Source organism: Fukomys damarensis, unplaced genomic scaffold (genome assembly GCF_012274545.1).
Source record: "Fukomys damarensis isolate Sample0158 unplaced genomic scaffold, DMR_v1.0_HiC HiC_scaffold_3, whole genome shotgun sequence".
Lineage (NCBI taxonomy): Eukaryota > Metazoa > Chordata > Mammalia > Rodentia > Bathyergidae > Fukomys > Fukomys damarensis.
Window position 1 is genome coordinate 27,346,528 of NW_022900915.1, and position 18,801 is coordinate 27,365,328.

The 18,801-nt window shown below is 36.3% G+C and overlaps 1 protein-coding gene across 1 annotated transcript in view; it reads right to left on the minus strand.

Annotated features, from left to right (window-relative positions):
• Pam (peptidylglycine alpha-amidating monooxygenase) overlaps positions 1 to 18,801 on the minus strand; it is a 141,260-nt gene that overhangs the window by 114,838 nt on the left and 7,621 nt on the right. Inside the window, exon 3 of the mRNA XM_033767513.1 lies at positions 6,993 to 7,080. Within this exon, the coding sequence (XP_033623404.1) occupies positions 6,993 to 7,080 (88 nt within the window). The remainder of the gene's footprint in view (positions 1 to 6,992; positions 7,081 to 18,801) is intronic.

Below are 18,801 nucleotides of genomic sequence, written 5' to 3' on the forward strand. Positions count from 1 at the left end.
CTCATCAACCAGGTTTCTTATTCTTACCATTCTATCAGCTTTCCTAAAGACTTTTCCAGATTAACACAATTATATTGAGAAAAGATTCACATAGAACTCCCTTGTGGTTTCTTGGTATTCATAGTAAAAATGACATGGATCAACACTGGTAAATAAGGCAAGTCTAGATTCTTGGATCTTTCCTATTCAAGCCTTCTTACCTCTAATCCACAGGGAAACCATTTGGATGGCATGAATATTTTCTGACTGCCAAGCACTGAAAAGTGCTAGCCTGTCATTTTAAATTATCCAAATAAACCATGATTGACTGTTAAAGTACTCTCTGGTTGTATCTGTTAAAAGCTATTAAAAATCCAAGGTTACTCAGGGAAAATCAGTAGTGGTAAGTCAGTGCTTCTTTTTGCTTAAACAACTAAAATTGTCATGTGCTCTAGTTAAGTCTGTGTGAGACTAAATTCTAATTTTAATGCATTTGGTATCTAGCAGAACAACAAGCAGGAAGATTAACCTGCAATTAGAAAGTTTCTTTGAGAAACACAATATAAAATCAATGGCATAGGTAGAGTGTCCTTAAATTTTGAAACTGCATTTGGCACGAGTCAGGTATCTGAATGCCATTTATTGCTTATAAATCTGTAGAATATTTTTCCCAATTCAGTTAATCCCATGTGAACACCAACGCAATGGGTATGGATTAACATAGTCATTAGAGGGATACTTAATTAGAAATCTAAATGAGAATGGTGATTAAGAAGCACCTGCCTGACCAACAGCACCACAGGAACTAACCCCTAAACTTTCACCCTGATGAGTTCAGAAAGGCAATGAAATCCCTAAGAGCAGAGTGCAAAGCACAAATCCTCAGTGCCTAACAAAGAACTTGGCACATAATGGATAGTTAATAAATACTCTGTTAATAATTGCATCAGAATAAGAGCTACCACTTTTATGTGCTGGGCACTACACCAGGCACATTACCTGTATCACCTCACTTAGCCTGCATTGTGGCCCATTAAGACAAGAATAGTGGCCCAATTTTATAGGTGAGGAAACAGACCAATATAGACTAACTCATTTAATTGCAAATGCCAAAAATAAAGTTGAGATTTGAACCCAAGGTACTCTGATTTAAATGTTTTAGTTCTATGCTAAATACAACACTGCTACTGTATTGCAACTCTGTCTAACCCAAATGCTAGACCTGTGAAGAAATTTAGTATCCAAAATTATGTGGTTTGTTTCCCTTGAAATTGTCAAAACAATCACAACCATGACATTTTATTTTATTAAAATTGACATTAGTCACTAAGATTTGGGCAGTAGCTAAGGAGCTTTCTCTCAAAACCTCTAATCCAAACGCTTGAAAATTATTAGCCAAGGAATATAATCATTGGTGACTAGAAGTTAGAAATAGGTATCAACTGTATTTTAATGAATTGATCCACTATGCTATCCCCATATGAAATATAATAGAACTCTGTTACAAAATACAGGTGAAAAAGCAGATGAATATGACTAATTTTTGCTTGGTAGAAATTTATATCTAAACTTTGCTACTGTACTTAAAGACACATTTTATAACTCTTAAAACAAAGGACAGTGTAGATTTCTATAAGTGCATTATTTTCAATTACTCTGAGAAGGATGTCTAACTGTGTATGTCTAACTTTTGAAATTTCCTATGGCAGAAGAAACAGGACTGTGGAAGGCATGCTGTGATTCTTGCTTTAGAGCGTACAGGTGACAGGTAGCTGCATGTGGAAAAGAGCATATATGCAAATACTGTTCTCAACCAAGGAATCATTATCGTCATGAGAGAGGTAACAAAGGGATAGCCTTATCTGGAAAATAACATTACTAAAAGAGATTTCTTAAATGAATAAGCAAGCAGGGTGTCTCATATACAGGCCTCTCGATATATATTTACATGTTTTAGCTACTTTTCTCTTTCCCCTCATCAGCATCTGTAACCCTGTGGAGAGAGTGGCATTTAAAAAGACACAGCAGGTGGCTAACAAATAGAAGCAGTTGAAAGGGATTCAAGGGAAAGCTTTCTAGGATGGTAAAGAACTGCTGCTTTAGCTTGAGACTGATTCCAAGTTAGAACAGCTGGAAATAGCCTCATTTAACCAACTGGGATTCTGCTTTTCAGAAAACATCAAACAACCTGTGGAGGCCATCTTTGATTTGTAAAGACTAGTTGGTCGTAAGTGTAATCAGAAATACCTTTAAAATCAAATACTAATTACAAGACCTAAAAATATTTTTAGCTGTGCATAGAAAATCATATCAAAGTACAAAGCTGAACACATTAAAAAGTTCAGCCACTTTAATCGCACATTTTATATGTGTGATTTTTTAAAAAAAGTTTACATCATTATCTTTTTGTCTTCATAGTGTTCTTTTATCTTAGATTATAACACAAAGCATAAAATTGTACATACTAACCGGGTACCATTAATGTTGCATAATATTTAAATTGGGTTAAGCATATTTATATCCTCAAACATTTATTATTTCTTTGTGGGGAAAGCATTCAATACTCTTTGCTTTTGGGAACACATAATACTGTACAAAATTACTATTAATGGCCACCACACTGTGTATCCCATGTCACACTTTATGTTGCACAAAAAATCTTGCAGTTTGCCATCATGCTTTGCTGTAATCCCTACACCCTCTGCTAAGCAGAACAGAATATTCACAAGACAACAACACACTTTTAAAAAAAGAAAGCACCCTGAACTACCCCAATGTCCAAACCAATTTATAGGAACAAAAACCACAATTTTCAAAGCTTAGAACTCTCAATAGCTAACCATTTATCAGCATTCACAGAATACACAAATACAATATCATAAAATTTTCCAAGAGCTCCAAAAAACTCACTACTTTTGAGTAGAGAGTCTTTAAATTACCTAGTTTTTAGCACCTCTATGTCCTTATGTTCACTAAAAAGCCCCCCAAAACATCTGGGGATGTGGCACAATGGCAAAGCATTTCTTAAACCTTGGATTCAATCTTCAGATCTCTCTCTCTCTCTCTCTCTCTCTCACACACACACACACACACACACACACACACACACACACACACGATCTTCTGCTCACTTAGGACTCATATTTAGCCAACAAATCTGGAGAACTTAAAATCACTATGCTTTGCATTGTGTGCAAGCCCAAATAAAGTTCAACAAATCATGCTATTGCTATACTTGATCTGATGTTGGTGCAATTCCTCTGTTGGTCTCTAGAAGTGGTTAACTGTCTCCTCCTTAAAATGCCTGAAAAAGAAGCTATTAGGTTACATGTGACAAGACCGTTCCCTTTTTTACATGGGTCAGCAGAGCCGCTGCTTTTCCATCAGTTGGTCCTTATTTGCATCCTCCAGAGGTAGGTTAATTTGGAATTGAGCATCAGGCCCGCTCTAACTATAAAGGGACCACCCTACAGTATATTAAAAGGTTCACATCAATGTATGCAATTTAAATGCACATGCATATAATTAACTAGACACATTACCAGTGTGGGCTGCTAATTTGGAATGAGACACAAAAGACTGGAATGTGGGTAGAGGAAAAAAAAACTATAAAATTAAAATGACTACATAATGAAAACTGCTTCATGCTGTGTCTACTATTTTCATGTAAAGTTAATATAACTGTAAATATATTTTAATGAAGAGTAGAAAGAGGCAATTACAAAGAGCAACAGAGGGCAGCTCAACAGTGAAGCATCATCAGAATAGCTCTTTGCCTTCATATTAAAAGTGCTGCCTGAGACAGAGGATGAATTATAACTTCATAATTTCAGGAGAAAAATGTTTTCTATATTAAAGACACATGCCTCGTTGCCAGCCTGCTGGCAATGAAAACAGAACACTCAAGTGAAATAGGGGAAATCCTAACTGAAAAACAGAAAAGAGAGAAAATCCCAGCTTGACATTTTGGTGTTAACACATCTTATTAGCTTTTGCTTCATTTGTTAAAACACCTCTGCATTCCTTGAAGATTTCCCCAGAGCGTGAACAAGTTCTTCATATCTGTATGCATCAAAAATCATTATAGGTATCCTATCCCAAAATGTAGGTGAAAGTTTGGGAGTTTTCATTTAAATACCATGTGTATCTTGGAGCAACTGAAAAATATATTTGCAACTGTAAAATGAATGTGATAAATCCATGACTTAAAAATGTTAGAAAAAGAATTCAACACGTTTGACACATTATAGACTTTTGCTATTAGTGTTATAATTCAGGTGGGGGGAAAAGAGACTACAGTGTTGGAAAATACCACATCACATTGGCTGATTATGTCCAGGACAGAACCTGTGAGTCATGGTGGGGTGGAGGGTGAAGGATGTTTTTGTGAAGCAACCTAGAAGTTCAGCCCATAAAAAAAATATCCCCTGAGCTCTAATTCTTTAACAGAGGCATGGATTTTGCCCAGTATTGGAGGATAAAATTCCACATGATCTTCAAAGGGGAAAGAGAGCTAGAATGTAAAGCCAGAGTCTCTAGAACGGTTTACTTAATGCCTGTGTCTTAGTGTGACTGTTGAGCAATCCTTTATCTACTCTTGGAAGTTGAATGAAGACTTGGGCTTGGTTAAAAGAAGATGAATAACAGCATCAATTATTGCCCTATTTTTATGGTATTAAAGCCAGTTATTACAAATTTATAAATTAAGTAGGAATAGGGCCACCAGCAGGTAATTTAAATTCCACTTACAATGATATGGGTGCATTTACTAAGAATTCTAATTACTCAATGATGCAACTATCTGGCAAAGCCAGAGGGCTGCTTGCTTGGGATGAGTCAACCACTTCACACATCGCCAAGTAATCATTACAGTGCCTTCCAGAGTGACTCAGCATTTGTATAGATTATATATTCACAACAGTACGTGATTTTCAAGCAAAGACAGATTTTACAAACGACCTAGTACAACCATTTCACTAAAATGTAGAAACTAACTCCAACCCATATGAGCTAAATGATCTACCCAGGGAATCCGTCCAGTTAGTTCACTGTTTTCATTCTTCCATGTTGCCTTTCAAGTAATAATTTTAGAACAATAATATAAATAGCAATTATTTCACAATTTCTGTTTTGATTTTCATATTTATTTTCTCTGAATCTCGTTTTTCCCCAACTCAGGAGTATTTTGGTCAACATATTTTATGGATGTAGTTTTTAAATAGTATATTTAAAAATAGTAATAAATATTTTAAAGGGCCAAAGTAATGTATTTGCTTGGGTGTTGTGTTAACATGAGAATGGTGAACTAACTTTCGTTAATTTTATAATTTTTTTTCTTAGCAATTAGATCCATATTCGCATTTAAGTACTATTTTATTTTTTGACCCACTCCCTGAAACTGAAGTGATGCTAAAGCAGATTTAAAAAGATTCCATCCCTTCTAGCTATTTTCAATACATCTAATCCAAAGGTAAATACTGTTAATTTCAAAAGAAAAAATTTTAAAGCTTAAAAACCAAAGAATATGATTTCCTGAGTAAGATTCACAAAAGCCTGTCACAGAATAATCTTTTAATCCTAGAATTCAATTTCTGAAAATTTACTGAAGAGCAAAAACTGCAGTTGTTGTCTAGACAGGGAATGATCTGTGATTTGCTGACTCTATTTTTATATAAATCTAGTCACTTGAGTTTGTTTCCTATACGATACACCCCTTTTATCAAATAACTTAAGCCTATTAACAAATGCTTTGATGGTACTTTGTCCACAGAGATTTTCACTAATTGCCCTGTGCTTTTAACAGTTCCAAATACATATTACAATTGTTTATTACAAAAATGGCTAGAAAGCAGTTGGCGCTGCTCACCTCCCATCAGACTAATGAACATTAGGATGCACAGAGAAAGGTCTATCAGTCTCCATGATTATGTAGAGAAAGGGCATTAAAACAGGTTCCTTCTCAGGACAAAAGAAAGCACTCTAGTCATTCTGGACTATAAAATATGTAACAATGATTCTTGGCATCGGTGAAAAATAAACTTTAAAATGCATAGCCATTTTCTGGGTCCACTGATCTTTAAGAATCCCAAAGGACAAAATAAAAGGGAAGATTTCAAGCCACAAATATGATATAAACATCTAGGGGAAGAAAACAAATTTATTCTAGAAACTCCCATAGCATCCACTACCATTCTGGCCTATGAGAGACATTTAATAGAGGTTCACTGATTGTTCATGACAGGATATTAATACTCACCAGGATTATTAGAAAAGAAGTGGATCAGAGGGCCAGGGGAGGGAAGAAGGGAAGATGTGAGTATGAAAATGAGCAAAGTATGTTATGTGTATGTCTGAATTTTATGCACAAAAAGAAAAGACCAGAATCATTAAAATAACTGCAGAAACTGCAATAGTTACTTGAATAAATGATAGGTGATATGGTAAAAAGTGGAAATAACTTTGCATTTAAAATTGGACATTTGGGTTTGATTCTGCTCTGTATCAACCAGTTATGTTACCTTTAGCAAGTTACTAAATTTCTCTCAACTTCAGACTTCTTGTCTGTTAAGCAGGGATACTAACACCTGCTTTGTAGAGACAGAGACATCAGAATAAAGTGAAATCGTCTATCCAGATCGCCAGCACAGTGTCTGAGGCAGAAGAGTGATGAGTTAATAAAATCACTGTGCTCCTTACACAGAATCAGGAACCTTACAAAGAAAATGAAGGCCAGAGTATCAATAATCTAACTTATTAGGCTGTCATTACAGGTCTGCACCCAGAAGCACTGTGCATGATGTATTTATTAAGTAGATGAAGACTGACAAATACATTCCACTGCAGACTAAATAACTGTGATAAACAATGATGACACATACGACAATGTCTTTTTAGGAAGAAGAACACAGCTATTTATTAATTTTAAATTGTAAAATCCTTGCTAAAATATACTTGGTACTGTTAAACACCACATATTCAAACAACCTTGTGTACAGTAGGTCCATTGTCCTTACCAGTAACTTCCAGTGGATGAAGGCATATTGCATCCAAACAGTAACATATGATGGACAGTATCCATGCTGGCGCGAGGTTTGAAGTCGACTGTTAGGAGAAAATGATACACCGACATGAGTGCAAGCTATACATCTGAGCACAAACATCACAGTAGACTGTATCTTTGAACACTTCGTACACCTGCACAACGAAGATGTTTCAGTACTCTGTTGATGGGATGCTTTCATTGTATAAATTATCTTATTCCTTATGATGAACATTACTCCTCAATTTGATTTAGTAGGATAGTAAACTATTATATAGTAAAAGAGAAAATAATAATAAGCTGAATAATATACCCATGCACACGCATACGCACATATTTTTAAATGGAAGACTCCTTTTGAAGTGGTGAGTTACGTGTATGAAATGAAAGTTTCTAGCTACATATTCTTGATATACTTCCTACCAGATTTTAGTGGAGTGCTGAGTACCATAAAACACTGCTGGACGGTATAGTGAAACAAGCCAGAATGAGCAGTCAAAGCATAAGCAAAGGATTGTGACCTTAAAATAACAACAGTAGTCATTGGGATGCATGTGGCAATGGTTTACTATGAAAAAAAATAGAAAATGTATCTTTACTAATATACAGAAGGCATGAAATGATGTCATAGATGAACTTACTACCCTTGTTAAAGGATAATGAAGATTGTGTAGCATTTCTCCTAATAAGAGTTATTGGAAGATATTAAACTAAGCAAAAGCCAGAAGTAAAACAGATAAAACATGTTCTAAAAATCATAGAGGATTATCCATGGCCAGTATTGAGCTCATGACCCTTTTCCTGGTGGCTTTGGCTCACTCTCTTTTGTTCTCATTCAAAATGCTCCGCAGTGTGCAGTAGCAGTTTCTAAGGCACCTCTACATTCAAAAATGCTGAATGCCCTAAAATAAGATTTCTTATGTTACACACTATCTGCAAAATTGCATCTTTTAGTTATTTTGGTCTGTCTGTTTGGCAAAATAAAGCATCATTTGTTCCTAGAATACATATTGGACATGAGCATTTATCAAATGAAAAAAGTTCTACGTCAAATACAGCACCACAACCTTCCAAGTATGGTTGAGTGAAAAGCCCTTAGTATGTGCTACCTTGACTTACAACTTTTACAGAAAATAAAAACCTTTCACAAGGTGCCCTGAAAATAAGAAGTCAAAGTCTAAAACCCGAATCTCGAGGTTTTCCTACCAAAATTTTTTTTTCTTCATTGAGTTTATTGGTACATTTTAGGTATACAGTACAGTTACATTCATCATTGGGATCCTCTACCTTTACATGACAGGTGTTGGTTCTCATTTTTTCCCCACACCCCTGCTCTCCCTTCACCCCCTCCTCCCTATCCTATCCTACCATAATTTTAAAAAACAAAGAAAGGGAAGATGGCTGTAAAATGGACTTAATAAAATCTGAGGCTTTGTTTTCTATCACAAAGAACAATAATAGAAAGTAGAAGGCTAAAGATGTTTTGAAAGAAAAGAATAAGTTGAAATGTGAGAGTTCATAGAATACTCCTGGGTCCATAGAAAGCCATAGTGTTACAAGGTCTAAATTTGTTAGCAAGAGAAACAGTGGAAGACAGAGTCCATCTTCACAAATGACTCTTTGTGGTACTAGGGACTGAACTCAGGACCTTGCGCTTGTGAGGCAGTCGTGGTGCCTGAGCTACATTCTTAGCCCCAGACCACTTGAGTGCAGGATTTTCTTCCTCCCTACAAAATCCCCCCAGCGATTTTTCCTGTCATAAAAATAATTAAAAAAGTGATGAGGTACAAATACATCATAGCACTGATTTCTGTTTTTTAATAACTTGTACTTATTCTGGTTTAAAATGTAATTTGTAATCTTATACTTATTTATATCACCCTATGGACGTGTATAATTTTTTTGGTTGATTATATCCTCTTCCCATTCTTTCTCTTTTTAAAATAACATTTCTCTGAGAATCCTTGGCAGTGAGGTGTCAAACAAGAGAATGACTCTTCTGCTTTTTCATAACCTGTGTAGATGACTACAGGTTGATGGGTTTCAAAAGCCTTCTTGGAATTTTGGCAATGAACAAATATAGCCAATTTGAATTTCAGGCATCAGCTAAAAATTTCAGTGCAAATATCCTGCTGGATATTATAAGGCTATGGTTCAAAAAGAGGTCAGAGAATTATCTGTTTGGGATTCACTCAAAGATTAAACACAAAAGCTGCAAGGATGGACAAAAGCAAAGGAGATGAAAACAAGAACCATGAAGAAAGCTCAGGGCAAAACTACAGGAAGCCCCTGAACTCTCAGGATCTGTTCAAGAGATACCAAAAGTGTCTTATATTAATACGGTGTATTGTTGTTATTGTTGTGAAGCAGAGCAAAAACCTTTTTCGAAAAAGTGAGCCATGAGTAATTTTATAAAATGAAATGTTCATCAGCAAAAGATTCAGGTAAGAGATTTGTTAGGAGAGAAATGAAACATAAACACAAAAGCATTCAATTTCTGAGACTTTTCACGAAGAAGTAAAGAAGAGTTTGCCCGGGCCCTTCCTTCTGCAATAGAATCTTCTTACTGTCTTCTGTAAATAAGAGGACAAATTTCAATTACTCCAAGAATAAATTCTCTAACCATATTTCACTTGTGTTCTGACACACTCTTTTACATAATGCTTACTTCACAATAAAGTCTTATTAGATATGTATTTAATTTTCATTTCTAAAATGAAAAGTGGTTGTAGAAGAAAATTCATCAATGCTTCCTCTCTATTCTCACTGATTCATATATCCCTCCAAAAACTGAAGGTCTAATTTAAATGACAACTAATTAATGCAAGGTGAAAACAAGCAAGTAACTACCTTTTTCACATCCTGAAAGAAAAAAATATAGTATCTAAGTATTTATATAATTATAGCTCAAAGTACAATTCATTACAAGATGAAAAGCAAACTGCTTGTGACAAAAAAGTCATATCAAAATGCAAATCTAAGACAGAGTAGATGCCTTAAAATAATGCAGTGTTTAGACAACTGTATTAAAAAGCCTGCTGCCAGTGATGAAGAAGAGGCCAAAGTGGGAAAGATTAATTTGACAGATTCATTTCAAGGGTTTGCTCCATTCCTACTTAATATAGGAATAATATTAAGGCCAAACACTTGAGAATAACAATAAGGTCCACTGGGCACACAATACACATAGGAATTCGTGGGAGGTTCCAACAAAAGACAAAACAAAATAAAATGAAATTGCATCTCAAGTAAATTCCTCCTTTGTCGTTCTCCCATCATATGCCACAGAAATAATGGATCCAAGGGGAAGAGATCTAGAGGATAATAATGAAAACTACTTTATTTAACTGTGCAATTCTGACAGGCAGAATAAACAAAGGTGCCTTGGGATGGTGACAAATAGTTCAAAACAGAAGCTTGTGAGAAGGCAAGGAAATATATCCAATATGACTGCAAGTGGAAACAACTCTTGCACCTCAGTATGCAGATGAGGAATGTTTAAGTGGAATGCTCCTTCAATCCCAGTGATTGCTAACCAATCAGATCACCTCTTAGAAAAGATCAGGGAAAATTTTATAGGTACATCCTGGGAACTAAGTACAGTACCTTTGTAGGACCAAAACTCCATAAAGAGCAAGACACTAATTAAAGAAAATATGGTGACACTGAAAGTGCATAGGATGGAAGATTTCTCATAGGACAGTACTATTCAAAATGAAAAATTGAAAGTATGTGTGTGGGCAACACAGTGAGTAGAGAAGTAACTGGGTCCATTTTCTGGAGTTCTAAGCAGAATTTGTTCAACAGCATGATGTTGTTTGGGATTTATGGTCTCTTATGGGTAACACCAGACTATAATCAGGGCCATAAAATTCTCTAACAATGTGACCTATGAGAGAATTTCATTTAGCACTTGGCATTCTCTCCATTTTTCCTTTCCAAGTGGATCTAGGTCACATTTCCATATATCTGCCAAACGGAGGCCACAGAATGATTGTGAAGAATGCACATGGCCAAGTAGAGGAGCCAGCGATTTTGAAGGTATCTATGTACTTATAACCATTCCTAAATTACCGCTGGAATGGCTGGAGCACACTTATAGCTAACAATATTCTTTAGAGGAACAGCAGTACAGACCATAGATCTGTTGAAAACAAAAGAACTGATGCAAAAAATCCAAGTGTAACTGTCCAGAATTTTGGCTTTCAAGAATATATTTAACTAGAGATAACTGTAATTAATTTTGTTGCATTTTTCTCCTAGTGAAATCATATGGTACAGAATAAATGACTTACTTTATATATCTTTACAAGTAATTTTAAGTAATTTTTTTCAACATGACTTTTCACCCTGAGCTGGTCATTAGAATTTTCTGTAGTGTTTGGTAAAACAAGGTCCCAGGGTCAATCCTATATCATTTCCCTTCCTTAATAAGACACCAAATCAGCACCTCAATTAAGTCTCTAGTGATCATTCCAAGTTAGGTATATCTTTTAAAAGTTTCACAGGTTAATCACAGGTGATTCTGACAACAGGGAACATTTTTAGTGGCTACATGCATCCCATTGTGCACACACACTCAACCTTAGTTAAATTGGGATTGTATTTCTTTTTTAGATATCCTGGACAAACAATAAAAAAGTTTCACTGAAAACAAATTTATAAAGATTTTATGAATGTAAAATTAACTGATATTCTAAAATTATTAAATGAAATTTCTGGGACTCTGAATTGTATCATGTAACTAGCTGCATGGCCTGGAATCCTTTTGGGGCTGAGTTCTGAAGCACTCATACAAATGGATCCTTTAGTGATTATGTTGGTGAGAAAGCATCCATATCCTAACACTGCTAGTGCTTTTAAGGAATATTTGATAGAATTGAAGAAGTGCAAGATTAAAAAATATATATATATATAAAATGAATATCATGAATTTTTAAAAAGTTACAGCTCCCCAAGCACTGCCCCCAGGTGCTGAGAAGCCCAGGAGCAGAGCTGCACAGGCCACCAGGAACACTGCCCTGGGGCACCTAGGAGTTCAGCTGCAGAGGCGCAGCAGCATGCCCTGCTCCCCCAGGACACAGGGCCAAACTGGTACCTGGATCCACACCGCACAGATGCAGGGGGTCATAAAGGCCATTGAAATTGAAGCCCCCTGGAAAAGTGAAGAAAATCCCTGCAGTATAGGCACACCAGACCACCACACTTGCTAAGTTATAGGGATCAGCACCTCCCATCATAACCTGCACTGTCTTCAGGGTAAGGGCAGCTAGACCTGCAGTAGAACCTTGTAGAGTTCAACCCAGCAGGAGGTCAGGGATCTCAACTTGGGCCTTGCAGCCAGAAATCAGCCTGAATCTCAGGAGTCTGCTGCTGGATTGCTGAGACTGTCTTGTAGAGTTCAACCCAGCAGGAGGTCAGGGATCTCAACTTGGGCCTTGCAGCCAGAAATCAGCCTGAATCTCAGGAGTCTGCTGCTGGATTTGTGAGACTGATTGACTTAGATCTGCACACTGCTGCCCACATTGTCTATTGTGACAGCAGAGACATACCCTGAAGGAGGCCCTTTATTTTTATATATTGTTTTCAAAGTTTTTTCCCTTTGTCTTATTTTTAATTTTTTCTTTTCAAAATTTTTTCTTCTCCTCCTGCTCACGTTCTCCCACCTTGTTCTTCATCTCTCTCCATTTTTGTTCCTGTTTCTGTCCTAATTCAGTCTTCTTTTTCTTTTCTTCTCTCTTTTTCCTTCTCTTGATTTTCATTAGTTTTAAAGGTAAATGAATACAGTTGCTAGCTTCCCTATTGCTGTTAGGTTGCTCTGTTCTTGTGTTTGTTCTTTCATTCTGTCTTTTCCTCTTGTCTTCAACAGACTTTGTGTGATCCTCCTGTGCCCCCTAGGCTCACTTCTAACATATCCCTGTCCTTCTACCTATCTATCCCTCCCCCACAACTCCTTCTAAGTCCCAATGCTGAAGGGTAAAGCTGCTATAATGAAGAGTTTATACACTAGACCCATATTTTGGACTACTCCTCGATTTTGATTTAATTAACAAAGTAAAAAGTGATAAAATAATAATTATCACAAATTGTTATTTTCTAAACTGTGTTTGATGCTATTGTTGTTTCTAATTGTATCACTTGGGATAAGGGGTAGTGATTAATTTAATCAGTTGTCCTTCCTGGTATACTAAAAATGAGATCGCCTGAGAGTCACTGGAGACTTAAAACCTAAAGACCACCTATATCAGGAAGACACCTCTGAGAAGCAATTATTCCATAACTGTTCTAAACACAGCAATGAAGACACTTACAATAAGCCAGAAATTAAACCAAAAACAGTACCAACAACAAAAATAGAAATGAGATGATACCTAAGCAAGGCACAAACCCAGAATTCCAGCTCACCAAAGGAAAATTCTGGGAAAAATCTGATAACCAGCCACCTGGACATCCTGAACTGATAACACAGGAAGTAACAAAATAGAAGAATGAGTCTCTAGAAAAATTCAAAACAGAAATAATTTCCCAAATAACTACAGAGATGGTGAGCAGAATAAAAGACATGAGTAGGGACTCTGGAACAGAAACAGATGAAAAAAACCGGATAAGCTCAGGACCATGATGGAAGCTATGAATGCCCAGCATAGGAAAGAAATGGAATTCATGAAACAGATTCAAACAGATAGATATCCAAGAGATTAAAAGCACTATTGAAAGTATCTGTAGCAAAATGAGCCACTGTGATGACAGAATATCAGATATAGAAGACAGGATGGTGATCAGTGACAACGAAAATAGAGATCTCTTAAAAACAGAAACAAACCATGAGAAATCAATCTAGCAGCTCCTAGATGACACAAAGAAGAATAATATAAGACTGATAGGAATCCATGAAAAAACTAGAGAAAGTACAAATGACATAAAAAACTGTTCACAAAATTAATGACAGAAAACATCCCAAATGGATCAAAATAATTTGATGTACAGATAAGTGGGGCATATAGGTATCCAACTAGCCATGATCAAAAAAAAAAAAAAAATTTACACCCAGACATGTAATAATCAAGATCCCGGAAAACCAACAGAAGAACAAAATACGACAACCAGTTAGAGAAAAGAAACAAATCATATACAAAGGAAAGCCCATCAGAATCACAGCAGAATTTTCAACACAAACCCTCAAGTGAAGGAGAGCCTGGAGTGAGGTATCTTAAGCCCTAAAAGAAAACAACTTCCAACCTATATTGATGTATCCTGTGAAACTCTCTTTCAAAATTGATGGGGAAATAAGATACTTCTACAACAAAGAACACTTGAGAAACTTCATGAATACCAAACTGGCACTCCAAACAATTCTAAACAATATCTGGAAAAAGAGACTATAAAGAAAACAATCCAAAAATTCATTTGGAAGCTTAAGATATCTAAAATACCAAAAGCCACTCTAGGCAACAGAGACCTGGCAGGGGGTATCACAATCCCCAACTTCAAACTATATGACAAAGCTACTGTGATAAAAATAGCATGGTACTCACAAAGAAAAAGACCCCCTGATCAGAACAGAATAGAAGGAACAGATTAGAAGATGCAAAAACAGGCATACTTAGCTACCCCATCTTTGACAAAGGAGCTAACCATCCTCACTGGAGGAAAGATAGGCTCTTTAATAAATGGTGTTAGAAAAACTGGATTTCAACCTGCCCAAGATTGCACTAAGTTAAAATCTAAGTGGATCAAAGATCTAAATATTAAAACAGAAGCACCAAACCTGTCGGAAGATAAATTAGGTACAAATGTCAAAGCCACTGGCATAGGAAAACACTTTATGAACAAATCCTCAGCAACATGGGAACTAGCACAAAGAATCAACAACGGGGATCTCATCTTTTTAAAAAGTTTCTGCACTGCCAAGAAAAACCACTAACAGAGCTAAAAGATAACATATTGTGTTGGAAAAAATTTTTACTAGCTGTTCTTCACAGGTTTACTATCTAGAATATATAAAGAACTAAAAAAAAAAAATCAGACCCCCCAAATATAAAGACCCAATTCAAAAATGGGCATGTGAAATGAACAGACATTTCTCAGACAATTAAGTAAAATCAGCAAACAAACATATGAAAAAATATTCAGCATCACTGGTCATTGGAGAAATGCAGATGAAAACAACACTGAGGTTCGACCTCACTCTAGAAAGAATGGCTGCTATGAAGAAATTAACCAATAACAAATGCTGGTGGAGTTGTTGGGAAAAAGGAACCCTTCTCCAATGTTGGTGGGAGTGTAGACTGGTGCAACTACTATGAAAATCAATATGGTGATACCTCAAAAAACTAGGATTAGGTTCTATTTTACCCAGATATTCCCCTGCTGGGTATCTTACCAAAAGAATTAAAAGCACCATACCACAGCCATATATGTGCACACAAGCTCATTACAGCACAGTTTGTAACAGTTACATCTTGGAAACAGCCAACTGACATCAACTCAAGACTGGATAAAGAATATGCGAGGATTTTAAAAAATAAAATGGAGTACTACTCAGCCATAAGAATGAGAAACTAGACACATTTACAGCTAAATGGATGCATATGAGGCCATACATCTAAGTGAAGTGAATAAGACACACATGCGTAAATACCAAATAGTTTCTCTGGTGTTAAAAATTGAAAGTGTAAATAAGGATCAAGATATACAATTGATAATATGACATAGGAAGAAAAGGTCTACATGTGTAGGGGAAGTGGGAGGGGTAAGGGGAAAAGAAAGAAGGGAAAAGAAAAAATATGAGAAAATGAAAATTTGGAAACAGAGTCTTTGTAAATAGGGAAGGGAGGAGGGGGTGAAGGGAGTGCAGGGTTATGGGGAAAAATAGAACCAAGATACATCATGTAAAGGTACAAGATCCCAATGATGAATGTAACTGTATTGTATAACTAAAATGTACCAATGTAAAAATGTTAATAAAAAAGTTATAGATCTCCAAACCTTAATACTACCCCATTGAACATTTTTATATTTCTAAAATATAAAGATTATGCTTAAAAAACTGCATTGGAAAAAAGGAATGGGAGATGGTAATGCCCTAAATTGTAATTTAAGTGTAAAATGTGATCAACTTTAATGTTCAAAATCCTGCTGTTAGGCCAAAAGGCTACAGCTAAGTGTACAGCTCACAGCACTACAGGCCATTTGCCAGCCTGTTGAAAACCTGCAAGAGCACATTATATCATCTTCTGCTAGCTTCCCCCTAACTATGAAGCAATTTTGCAGTAACAGAACTTTTCCCTGAACATTTTTAATCAGAAAACTTAATAGAGAAATTGTTATTAGCAAGTCTTGATAGCATGGATGATGATATACAATACCTGAAGAATCTTCAACATAGTTTATGAGGATTGTCTGTTGCTCTTGGCAAATTCACCAAGAAATAAGATACCTTGACAAGCCTATATATTGAATGTAAATTTAAAATGAAATAACCCTTAAGTGTGAATAAAGGAATTTCAATAGGAAAAACTAAATTTCGAGATGATAGGGCTTTTAAAATTGAACTTTACGGGGCCTGGGACCAGAGCCCCATCCCTCTGGGCCTTTGCAGAGGAATGGTGAGTGGCACAGCTGTGAGGCTTCCCTGGGTCCTCAGCCCCACTCTTCCGGGCCTGGGCAGAGGAACAGTGAGAGGCACAGCCCCCTCCCCCTGCACACGCCTCTGGCCTCCTGGCTGGACTGGTACCTGGATTCATACCACAGAGGCACAGGGGGTTATAAAGTTCATTGTTCTGAGCTCTAGCCTCGAGTTTGATTTAATTCACACAGTTAAAGGTGATAGATTAATAACTACCACAAATTGTCATTTTTCTAAGCTGATGTTATTGCTTGATCTTATTGTGTTGCTGATTGTATTACTTGGATTAAGGTGTTGTGATTGATTTAATCAGTTGTCCTTCCTGGTATAATGCAAATGAGATTGCCTCAGAGTCATTAGAGACTCAAAACCTAAAGACCAGCTATAGCAGGAAAATGAAAGTATTAGCCCAGGAATTAAACAGAAAAAAAAAGAAAAAGAAATGAAAAGACATTCAAGCAAGGCACAGGCACAATGGCTGCCTGTTCATCAAAGGCAAATTCTGAAGGAAATTAGGTGGAGAAGTCTGATAGTCAACCACCTGGACACCCTGAACTGATAGCACAGGAAATAACAAAACAGATGAATGAGGCTCTAGAAAAATTTAAAACAGAAATAATTTCCCAGATTACTACAGAGATGGTGAGCACAATGAAAGACATGATTAGAGACTCTAGAACAGCAACAGATAAAAAAATACATAGCTGAGGACCATGATAGAAGCCATGAATGCTCAACATAGTAAAGAAATGGAAACCATGAATGCCCAACATAGGAAATAAATGGAATCCATGAAACAGATTCAAGCAGATATCCAGGAGGTTAAAATCTCTATTGAAAGTATCCATAACATACGGAACTAATCGAAGACAGGATATCAGATATAGAAGACAAGATGTTGGTCCGTGACCATGAAAAGAGGGATCTCTTAAAAAAAAAAAAAAGTAAAAGGACATGAGAAATCAATCCAACAGCTCCTGGATGATGCAAAGAAGAATAATATCAGACTGACAGGAGTCCATGAAAAAACAGAAGAAAGTACAAGTGACATAAAAAAAAAAAACTGTTCACAGAATTAATGACAGAAAACTTCCCAAACAGAGCAAAAGAATTTGACATACTATAAGTAAGGCTTATAAGACTCCAAATAGCTATGATCACAAAAAATCTACACCTAGACATGTAATAATCAAATCTCTGTTTGAGAGTGCAGGGGATTAAGGGAGGGCAGGGGAATGGGGAAAAAAATAAGAACCAAGATATGTCATGTAATGGTACAAGTTCCCAGTGATGAATGTAACTGTGTTGTATACCTAAAATGCACCAGTAAATAGGAAAAAAAATTGAACATTATGGGATGTACCAGAACCCAGTAAAGAATTGATAGACATTATCAGCCAAGCTGTGCAGGATAAAAGAGTTGCTTAAGCTCTATTTTTGTAATATTAGTCCTGTAACAGTGTCTTTTTAATTTCCTATAGAATCAAATCTATATCCTGCTAGCATTTTAAAAGTGTATGTAATCATGTACCAATCTCCTACTTCACCACCCTTCCAGCATGACAATCCCCTACTCCCATCCTTCACTCTTATTAGGCAGCCTTTCTCACATAATAAATATACCTGCTAATGTTTATTAAGTAGGGCTTATGTCATCCAGGCTCTCATTTACTGAGTCTCATCTGTTTTCCTCTCACACAGCTGAGCTTTGAGGAGAGAAAGTTGTAGTAACTGTCCCTGGTCATGAACTAGAAAGTGGTGAAGCTAGTATTTGAATGCATAGCAGTCTGGCTCAGAGTTAATTCTAGCCAACTCATGATGCTGTCTCTCATGCTTATGTCTGGTGTGTTTCTTTATGCTCATATCAATGATCCCTGGGATATCCTCCACTATTCTCTATACTGAAACAAGCTGTATTTCAGGTCTTGATCAAATCTTGTGTGCCTTCTTTACAGAATGTTCCCAACTAGACAAGGTTTTTGGTCATCTTTCAGAGTTGAATAATACAGTAGTTGTAACTGTAATAGTTCAAATGATTACTGCAGAATGAGTATTAAAATACCATGAAAGCCCCACCCAACAAGGATAACTACATAGACCCAGACTTTCTGAATTGGTCATTTTATTAGTGAGGTAGCACTTTTTTTTCTCATTG